Source organism: Sinohyriopsis cumingii, chromosome 14 (assembly GCF_028554795.1).
Source record: "Sinohyriopsis cumingii isolate HCF-2022 chromosome 14, ASM2855479v2, whole genome shotgun sequence".
NCBI classification, from domain to species: Eukaryota; Metazoa; Mollusca; class Bivalvia; order Unionida; family Unionidae; genus Sinohyriopsis; species Sinohyriopsis cumingii.
The window spans coordinates 89,007,189-89,018,724 of NC_142974.1; the positions used below are offsets into that span (position 1 = coordinate 89,007,189).

The window sequence follows — 11,536 nt, forward strand, 5'->3', positions numbered from 1 at the left end:
AACCCATGCAGGCAGCGGTGAGATGGCAGTGAGTGCTTTAGACCACTTGGCCACTCAGGGCCCCTACCATGAAGTGAAAATTGCATATATTTTATGTGCATAAATAATATTACTCTGTTAATGTTATTTTAAATTGGATTTTTATAACCATATTCCACCAGACCCCAGCAGATGCACATATTGATGTACAAGCTTTCACATTATATGGCATTCAGGTAGCATGCTATTATGAGGAAGAGCTGTACTTCATAAAGTATGCACTTTAGATTAAATGTATTTGTATTGTCATAAAATTCTTATTTAATACCTAACCAGAGATATTGCAGCAAAATTATTTTTTATTTAATGTTTTATACTGCTACTGCAAAGATTACTGGCTACTCCTTATATAAGCTGTTTTTACGTGCAAGAGATTTTAGATTTCTGATCCAAAATAAACACCTAAGAGAATAATAATAATAAAAAAAGAAAGATAATAATATATAAAGGTTGACGTAATTAGGAATATTTTTGCAGATAAGTAATAAATGCTCACTTAATATGATATACACTAGTCTCTGACTATTTTTAGACACTGAAATTTACCTTATTTATCGTCTAAATTATTCCTTTTGACCTTGTAGGCACCAATCCTGTCATGAAAGCAGTCCTAGATAATGTCTTTGGTAAACTTCCAACAAAGCGGAAGCAGTTCACAGAATTATGTGATGTCTGTAAAGTGGAATTCAACTCCAGGCAGCAACTAGAGCAGCATCTTGGCGGCTCAAAACATGCCAAGAAGTTACGTATGAATGAAATCAGCCCTGTCCAAGGTACAATCTTTGTGTGTTGCAGTTAAGGAATTTAGGATGTAGTTAATGATCCTAAGAAGACATCCATCTATACAGCCATATATCCATCAATACAGAATACATACATTTAGATATGTATATACATGCATAGATATATCAATGTAGATCATTTCTCATTAAATGCTTGATGTGTGTTTAGTATTTTAATTTTTATTTTAATATCTTATACTATCAATGTTCATTCCAAAGTGTTCATACCCAGTGGCCCCTACTATTTCTGATAGTTAGGTCATTTAGAAGAAGAAAAAACCAGGAGTTGAAAATAACTGTACCAGTATCATGCTTATTATATCATTATCACATGAATTCATGTGACTGATTTATTATTTTCTGTATTGAATATTCAGTTTTCAAACATTATATGCTTTGACCGATTATGCCATCAGATTACAGTATTCTACAATTTCCATGTCTGCTAAATAATGGTGTCCACTGTTCAGATGATGGTTTATTTAGTTGAAGTTGTAGAAATTGATAAAACCATGATTCAGGTGCCTGTGATCATTATCATCTCTCTTGTCTTCAGTCTTCATAGAAATTACCATGACATTTCAGTCTACATTGTTTGCTCACTGTACTCTTTCAGTGAAAATCTCATCTTTTGTTTTCTTCTTTTATCATGATCATTGATCATTTGCTCTTGAAAAATACTGAAGCTATTCAAAAATAAGACATTTCTGTCAACTAAAGAAATTGTTTTATCCTTCTTTGACAGTGAGTGTACTCTGCTTTTGGGATGTGTTTGATTCAGTCTACAGTCAAACATACTAATCTTTTATTTTCTTGGTCTTTGTCTTTTTATGCATACTACATGTACCATTGAATGAACTTTCTTATGTCAAAGAGTCATTGGCACACCTGTATGATGACTTGCTAATAATTTTGTACTGATGAACAAAAAAATGTGTTGTAGGCTCATAAAATGTTATGATCATAAATTCCTAACATTCAAAGTGAATGACCATTTTCAATAGAATTTCACTTGTGACAACTATGACAGGGATAGCAGAAGAAGATAAAAAACCTAAACTTTTGGTGGAAATAATGGATACAATCTTACTACCATTTTATGCCATAAGCATATGAAATATATTTGTCTTTTGTGCAGTGTTTTTTGTGTCAGTCAGTTGCAACAATTTTTCCATGTGTTTGAAGAAATAAGTGTCATTCAGACAAGAAAACCAGGCAATCTGTGCTCAATGATGGGATTTTCAAGGTATGCCACTTGTACTTCATCTCTCTGGTCATGCTGCGCAGTTACTTTAGCACAAATAGCGCATCAAACTAGTGAGAGTGGCTGCTCTTGGGCAATGCAAAATGATGGGCATAATCACAAACGAGGAGACTTTAGAGGTGCAGATTTGCTTGATGAAGAGGAGCTTGATTTGAATGGAATATCCCTTCCAAAGGACGATGATTTCAGTGGGCAAGTTTTTCAGTTTGCTTCATGAAGGAGTATTTTACATTGCTATGGGAGGAACAGAACATTGAGAAAAAACTTCATGAGATGAGATGTCCACATTATTACTTGGATTTTATATCTTGTTTTTAACCATAATTTTTCTCAGCAGTTTAGGTTTCCAAAGGGCTAAACACAGATTGATCAAGATACGTTTTTAAGTATTAAATAATTCTGAATGCAGTGTTCTGTTGTTGTGTGTTTTTCTAACACAAAGTTATTTCAAACCATTTTAGTTATGAAAATTTTGATTGGTGGGAGTCAAAGCTTTGTGACATCATATATGAGGGGTGTTTGAGTTTTTGTAATGAAATGTGACGAGGGATGGAAAGGGTGGGGGGTCAGAAATCTGCAAAAATTGTTTTACATCATATATGGATGGTCCCTATTGTATTGAATAGTAATTCAAACAATGACATGGCCATCATTTGTGTTAAGCAATCATGATAAATAAATCAGTTATTAAACTTAGTTTTAGGCATGTAAGAAAATTTATCAATCTGCAACCCAAAAATTAAATTGCCATTATTTATTTTTTGTTACAATAAAAGAAAAATTGTATTCCAAGAATGTTGTACGTTAAATTTTTTTATCATTTCAGATTTAAAGTGCACATTATGTGCCAAAAATTTTACATCAGTGGAGCAAATGCAACAGCATCTTAAGGGCAAGAAACATGAAAAGTTGTTGGAACAGCAATCATCTGGGAATGAAGGGAACAATGAAAGCAATACCAATGCAGGTAGAGAGAGAGCTGTTCCATGGAAAGCAGCATTGATTATCCATGTACTGAGTGTCTCACCTCTAATAAGCCCACTTTCCATTAAATTATGGCAGTGTTTTTGGTGTAGAAGAAAGAAGAATTTAAAAAATTCACTTATTGTTGCTTCATTTTCTCAGGCAAATACATTACCTGATCACATTACATTGGGTTGACTTTCTTTGCTCCATCTGAATCCAGCCCTCCCAGAAAGAAGGAAATTTTTTTTCTGTCTGTATATTATATAGACAAAGGGAGGAACTCTTACAGGTTAACTCCCCTTTCTACCCACTATCTGACTACCATTAAACCTGGTTTAAACCAGTTTTACTTTTACTACCATGTATTAAGATGCCCTCCAGATAATCCAGTTGTTGTTGTTGTTATAGGGTTTAACACCATTTTTCAGCACAAGATAGGCTATACATGGAGGCCAGTATTAATGGTGGAGGAAGAACCTGGGAAAACCAAGGAAAGTACCACTGACCCACGAGAAGCTACCAGCAAGCTTTCTCACATACCCACACTGGCTGAGCCCAAGATTAGAACCCTGCAGACAGAGGTGAGATGGCAGTGATCTGTAATGGTGAGTGCTTTAGATCACTCGACCACTTGGGGCCTCCGACAATCCAGTTAAATCTGATCATAGCTGCAACTTAATCGTTCTCCTTTCATTTTCAGAAGTACATGCAGTATCTTGTGTATTTTGTCATACACGAAAAAATAATTATTCTTTTCAAAGTATGAAAAATTATATGTAAAAAAATACTGTTTTTGGAGTACTGACCATGTACAAAACTGAAGTGTTAAGAGCTAAACAAGGTTTATGTGACACACAATGCTTGGCAACCTTACAGCACTGACATAAAAAAATTAAACATAACATTGCTTTGTTTAATGTTACTTTCAACCAAATTACAGTTTGGGGGGGTTAAGTACTCAACTATATTATAAATAAATGTGTGCATGTGGTGGGGCAATAATGTGTAAAATTATGTCTGTGCTATGTCGGGTGTATTTTTAAAAAAATATTTGTTGTGGGCAAATTTATGAACATGATCTGGGTGGTCAGATCAACTTGAAATGTTACTTGCAATTTTAATTTTAGATATTTGTTTCAGTGAATGTGTCTGTGTATGAAAGAGAGACAGAAGGGTTACATTGTGATTGTAATCTTTATTGTTCAGTTACCTGATGATTGTATTATTTCTCATATAAATACTACAGGGGCACTGTTATATTCCACTGGCAATTAAAACCTGAGCAAATAAATCGTTCTTGTTGTAATTACAAGATCCCTTGACACTGGGCCATATGGTTATGTAGATGTATTGCACACTAAATAAATAAGCTTTGACCTTCAGCTTGTTCTTTTCCAGTAAATACTGGATTAAAGACCAGATTTGCCTCAACAGATCAAATTAGTGAGGCTGTCTGAAGGGAAAGGAGGCTATCCATGGGCTGTTGAAAATGTGTCCAACAAACCCATTAGCTCAAGAACAATATTAACTTTTTGATACTTGTGCTGAAGCCAAGTAGAAAAAAAATTAATGGCAAATGAATTTAGTAAGACCATATATTACTATTCTTTGTTGTAAAAATAAAAGGGCAATATTTTTTATCACTTTGGCAAATGAAAATCTTCACAGAACATTTTATGTAGGATAAATAAAAAGGATTTGACAAAGACATGTTGAATTTTGTGTAAGAAAAAATGTAATACATTTAATAAATTATTATTTTTATAGCTTTATGGTGTGTGAATAATTAAAGTGGATGAACAATAATATGAAATATGGTAATATATGGGTATGCAACATTTTTGTTAAATCCATTGAGTTTATTGATATTTTTTAAGTTATTTTACTGTTTATTTTCATCACATTAGGCAACATACTGTTTCTCCAGTGCAATTTCCCAGGTGCTGTCTTTAGGCATGGCTCTAATTATAAGTTGTGTCTTTGATGCAGTTGGCATTTATTTCAATGCAAGAGATTCAAAGTAGGAGAGGACATTCATGAAAAGTGCCTGTTCTGTACAAATTGCTCTTTATCACACACTTGTAAAGTTTGTGTAGTATGAACAGAGAATACATGGTCTAATATAAAACAGCTCAAGGACAGCAATTAAAACAGAGCAATCTGTATTCACAGCATGAAGTGCTGGGCCTACCTCTGACTTCAGAATCTCTGACAAGTCTCATGGAGGATGCCAAAATGCTCCCTCCACCACCATGAAGATAGAGAAGACACTACCAGATCTGAATGCAGTTGAAACAAGACATGCTTGATCTCTTTAATAAATAAGATGTACATTGACCTCTCTCAGGAATGGATACACCTCATGAAAATCTCAGCTCATGAAATATATGTGCAGTTTCCATGCATCTGCCATGGAGACATAGTGGAGTCAGTTGGGTGGCCTGCCCAGACCACTTTGTCAAGTTTTTATCTGTGGGGCATGGTCTTGTAGAAGAGAGAATCGAACCTCATCAGGCCAATGCTAGCTGCAGACACCCATTTATCACAGCACAACCTCGTATCCAGGCAGTATTGAGCACTTTCATTGGATTCATCTGGTATAACTTTAAGGATGAGACCTAATTAAGAGCAGAATCCCTTAGGGATCTCCTATTATGTATATTTTTTAAGTTTCCTATTGTGATAAGATATCATTAAGTGAATCTCATCCTTTAGTAGAATGATCATGCTCCTGCTGGGTGACACAGGTAGAGGTAGAATAATATGTAAGACAGAAAGATGTTTTCCATCTTAACAAAAAGACTTGATTGAGAGGTAGCAGAGATAGTCATCCTAATGTAACATGATTGGATAAAAATGATAGAAGAAACATAATTTACAATAAAAAATTGTTTTCTTCTTCTCTCCCATCTTCATAATAATGATGATTGTCACACTTTCAGTGAAGTGTAGGGATATTGTGATAACAATCTGGATCAATAAATGATTGATTGGACATACATACATGCATATGTAATATTCATTAACTCCTTGTGCATTATTAAAACTTACACATTAAACTTTTGCCATTGATTGTAACATAGGTGTAAATTCTGGGGATCTGGCTATGGGAGAAAAAGGGTTGATTGTATATAAATTGCAAATAACTTTTGAGTTGTTTGTCTCATGATTTCTTCTGAGGAACCCCTTTTGACCTTGATGTGGGTCACAGCCCAAGGTTGGGTACTACTGTTGCAATCAAATGGTATGACATTAAAAAAAAACTAAATCCTACTTAAGATATATGTTCAATAATGTTAAGGTTTTTTTTAAATATACTTTCAGCATGTTCTTTTGTGTTTATTGTTTGTCTTTGTTTTGTAATTTCTTCTGATAAAGACTCTGAGAATTGACAATGCTTAGGCTAGTTAAAAACTAGTTTTGTACTGTTTGTTTTCAGTTATTTATACTACATAAATCAATCCCTGACACTTGATCATTTGCTGTATCCCTTGAAAGTACTGTTATTCACCACATGATGTATGTGTGTATGTATGTTCACATGCTGAGTATGAAAAGACAATATAGATATATATCTTACATCTGAGCCAAGCAGTCTTCACAGATATTACTCAAGAGACTTTGAGTTTGGGTTTCAAAGAGTTAAGTATGGTGATATGTTTTACAACCACAAATTCTTATTTTTGTTTTCACTTTAGTTACAAGGAATGAAGCCAACACGACTCCTACTGTAGCAACAACAACAGCTTAGGATCTACTAGACAAGAAGTTTTAACGTAAGAATATTTATTGTCATTTAATTATTTTAAGTTGTGCTTTAGTAACTTTACTCTTTAAAATATGAAATTCCTGAAATTTCAAGCTAAACATGTCTCAGAAAGAAGGGAACACAGTATTTGGAATTCCATGCGTCTATTGTTTTTGCATTCATCACACTAAACTTTGATTCAGATCGAGATAATTTGTTTGCTGTATCATTAGTAGAAGGTGTTATGTGTTCCACATTTGGGGTCTGGTCCTCAAGATCAGGGTCAAAGGTTGGTATTTTCAGTTTTCATTTCTACACTTTATCTTGGCATATACTTCAGTTAGAAGGATGAAACTTGGTACAGTTTTGTTTCCCTACTATAGTAAAAGTCATACAGGTCATGTATGTCTTTAGAACCAACCATTTAAGTAATGGTTATATGTTTTTAGAATTTCATTGCACATACCTTTAAATAGTGATTATTCACTTATTTTGATCCTCATATATCCATATTCCTTATGGAAGGTCATTACAGTACAGCTTATGTGTATTTTAAGAACGCATCACAATCAGGGTGGAGAGATAGCTGAGAGGATTAAGAAAAAGCCCTCTGCCATATCTCCATGCATCCTGATGGAGTTTCCATGGTGGCTAGCAGGGAATTGATATGCCTACCATGCTTTCTGGCGCATATCACCACTGAGTGGACATGGTCTTGATCAGATGGGCATGGTTTATTGTGTATGATTCCTGCAAGCATGCTCTGTAGAGGTTTATGGAGAGAGGTGCCAGTTTATCTACATTGTTATCAGATGATTACAGACATTTCCTAGTTATAATGAAGATTAGATTATATTAACATACAGTGGAACCCCGTTATAACCCGATAATTGGGGTCTAAAAATTTGGATCGTGTTTATATCGGGGTCGCGTTAATGAGGCGTTTTACAGTATTTTACTTAATTCAGAGAACTCATTGGCATATATACGTGTATTCATGTCTAATGTGTATCAACACCGTTTACTATCATGCTGTCGTGGCATGCAGTTCATCTATAATACATGTAATTCCATTGAAAAATTGCACACACTTTTACAATATTTAATATAAAAAATTTCCGGATCATTGTGTCTGAATTCAGCGTCTAATATACAGCATGAACAGAGTATCAACACCATTTACTTGCTGCCTGATATCGTACCATCGGGGCTTGCAATTAATCCAAAATATATGTAATTCCATTGATTAAATTGTATACATATTTAAACTACTAAATAATATTGTCACACATCATTATGTGTCTGAATTCAATGTGAAAAATTAACAGCAAAATTAGGTTAAGAAAGATGAAGCACGTGTACGGTTATTTACATTCCAGGGTCTATGAGCGGTGTCTGTACAAATTTCATACTGCTAAAATTTTCTCATATGCATTTCCATGTACATTTATCCATTGCAAATTGCCAATAATTAATGCTTGTATGCCTACGTTTGAACAACTACAGCAAGAATAATTAACAATAAACACATGCTTTCAGCGTGCATATAACTTTTACTTCAGATTTTCTGATTATCGAGAAAAAAACATGTGAAAACTACTATACTAATCACTGCAGAAAGTGCAGAGAATGACTTGCATTTGTAAACTTGCTTTTCCATAACGATAAAATATTTGTATAAAAAAAATAGAAAATTAATAATGAGTTCGTGAACAAACACCATGCCATTGTAAAACCCGAGAACTAAGTGCATAGGCCTGCGATGGTCATGAGTCACATTTATAAAAAATGTTAAGCTGAACACATGTACAGTTTCATACCCTTTCAACTTCCAGCTAATAAAGACAACACTGTTTACTGGTCAACTGATTGCGTCTAATAACACTGCCAAGCCCAGCAAATATCTTGGCAGCTTTCGTTTTTTTTAATGTTTATTAAATTGTGAGAATCTTTTATCAACCACCGCATTTTCTGCTGCTTGGTTGTGTATGCAGTTAAAGAAGAAACACATGTCGGCTATTGTTTGAGCAACGATTGTATACAGAATTAATTGAAGACAATCACAAAGACAACTTACTGGCTTTACTCAGGGATCAATAATAAGTAACATTTCCGATAATGATTATTTTGGTGTAACACTTCAAGAACCTGGTAATATTGTTAACTTTCAGAAGCTACGCCACAATTGTATTATATATTAAAATTCATACGCGAACTCTTCCCCAGAATAATAATAAATGTTTTACACACTATTTCTCGTACTTTAACAAATGTTCTTTCCGAGTACGAGAAATATACACATACATTTATTTAAAATTTCAGGAACCACACCACGATCATATTAAATTCAAAATTCATATGCGATCTCTTCCCCATAGCGATAATAAATTTTTATACGCTATTTCATGTACTTTGAGCAAAAAATATATTTTCATGTGCGAATGAATATACAAAATTTTTGGAGCCACACCACGACCGCATTATATCCGAATTCGCATTATAGCGGGGCATGTTATAGCGGGGTTGCACTGTAGTTGCAATGCCTTGAAAACTGTATTAACACTACTGTACTTTTTCCATCTATAAATGACTGATTGACACCTTTTGCAATAAATTTATGCTTTTTTTCTTTATTCAAAGGATTCTAAACAAACTTACTGACTTGACAAGACCTTTTTGATCTTCTCTTGAACAGTGCACATTTATCCTACTGTTTAAACATGAAAAGTAACCCTTTGAGATATGAACTTTTAAATTCCCGATAACAGCCACTTCCTTTTTATATAAAAAAATATTCAAACAGAAAACACTGAATTTACTCTTAAATGCAAACCACATGTTTATTCCTTGAAAAGTAATGACCCAGTTATGAGGCTGAATATACATGTATGCAGCTATGAGCTATAGTTCAGTTCTGAATACATTACACTGTATGTGACCGGTCATTGAAATAATTGTTCTTGCCAGTCAGAGTATTTTTATTTGAAATTTTTATTTTAATTCTTTCAATCATCGCACGATAAATTGCTTCAAATAATGTAACCCATTGGAAACTTGAATGATCTCACCCTAATGAAGACTTTGCTTTAGCAAATGTTCAGCAGAAATCAGGGCAGTGACCTTTGTAAATACTGTTATAAAATTTTAGCATCAGAACATGGATATTAACATTTTGTACTTTTTTCAGATGCAATAAAAAATTATTGAAGCAGGAATTTTTTCCTGGCTGTCAATATTTTATTATATTGCTAAATATACCAATTGTGAATTAAGGCATTGTAGCAAAAACATGATTGAAATTTGTGTGTTTTCCTTTTATATCATCTACATAAATTGCATGTGGTAATATTTCTTTTTCTTCAGATGGACTGGATCAGTTTCAAGAACCAAGCAATGGAGGAAAATTTATATTTCAGCATCTGGTCTGGCATTGTTAAGAATCATGAAATGTGCACATCCTTTTATACAATAAATTCTTTTTATTACATAAATGTCATTAATTTAGTATTTTAACTGATCATCAAGTAGGAATTATTGTATCTTTTGTATGTGTTTTCAATAAAGTAGCAGAATAATACAGTAACATAGTTATATACTTTTTCTTCTTTTAGTATTGGATATATTTACTATTTTTTTGGTCTTGCATCTTTCCTACAAAAGGACCCCAGGTGGCCAAGTAATCTAAAGCACTCGCCTTTTTTACTAATCACTACCATTGCACCTGTGCCTGCGTGAGTCTCAGGCTTGGCTAATGTGGATATGTGAGAAAGCTTGCAATTTTGCTACTTTTAAATAAGTTAATGGAAGATTTCATGTTATATATATATATATATATATATATATATATATATATATATATATATACACACACTCTCTTCATACTTGGCAAAATATTTGGAATGAAAATTCCACAAGTTTCCGAACATGAAAAAGACGAGGTGATATTGTGCCGATCATGTAAAGGACATGCATAGCTCTTTAAAGGTGAAACCTAACTGGAGTACATAACCCTGCCAACATCCACTGACAATCAGAAACCTTTTTATCAGGTATATGCACTTACAGGATTTGCACGGTCATTAAAGGTCATTGAAAGTCATTGAGAAATGAACACCTCAATTCAAGGCCTTGAAAGACATTGATATTTGACCTACATCATTGAAAGTCATTGAATTTTAAAGATTTTGCTTAAAATATAAAAAGTGGTTGAAAATTTTACTTTCCACTCATTTATTTTACATTGTCTGATGATTGGAAAGTCCGGTATGATTTTCTGTCATATGCTAGCAGTTCCACTTTTATCGTAATCCATATGAAAGTAAGCAGATTTCATGCATAGTGCCCCTTTCACATGATGTCATTAACACTCCTTGACTTCACTAAGTTTAATTGTCAAATTAGGTCCTGGACAAGACCTTCTGTCATAGTTTTAACCATGCATGGAAGGATGTTTTACAAATGAATGTTTAAAATGCGAGCTACCTAGGCAATCCAAATATGTTGAAACCCAGTGCGGTTCATATTAGAGGATTCTGTTTGGCAAATAGGCCTACTTTGCTGACGATAGTGATGGCAATTTATTATAAAGCTATGAATTATATCAGATTATTGAAGCCAGAAAGATGTTAAAAGTGAGAATTTTAGCTGATGCATTTTGTCTGAATTTGCGCTTTGAATTGAATAGATCATTCATGTAATCAGAACTGAAACTGACATCATTTTACACTGCAAATGTGA

At 33.6% G+C, this 11,536-nt stretch overlaps 1 protein-coding gene across 1 annotated transcript in view; it reads left to right on the forward strand.

The window, feature by feature from the left end:
* The window catches only part of LOC149784328 (zinc finger protein 385B-like), a 32,573-nt gene extending 22,195 nt beyond the window's left edge, over nucleotides 1-10,378 (forward strand). The window contains exons 4-7 of the mRNA XM_089932370.1: nucleotides 624-812; nucleotides 2,912-3,052; nucleotides 6,750-6,827; nucleotides 10,163-10,378. Coding sequence (XP_089788496.1) covers nucleotides 624-812; nucleotides 2,912-3,052; nucleotides 6,750-6,802 — 383 coding nt within the window. The 3' untranslated portion in view covers nucleotides 6,803-6,827; nucleotides 10,163-10,378. The remainder of the gene's footprint in view (nucleotides 1-623; nucleotides 813-2,911; nucleotides 3,053-6,749; nucleotides 6,828-10,162) is intronic.
* Nucleotides 10,379-11,536: the final 1,158 nt, after the last annotated feature.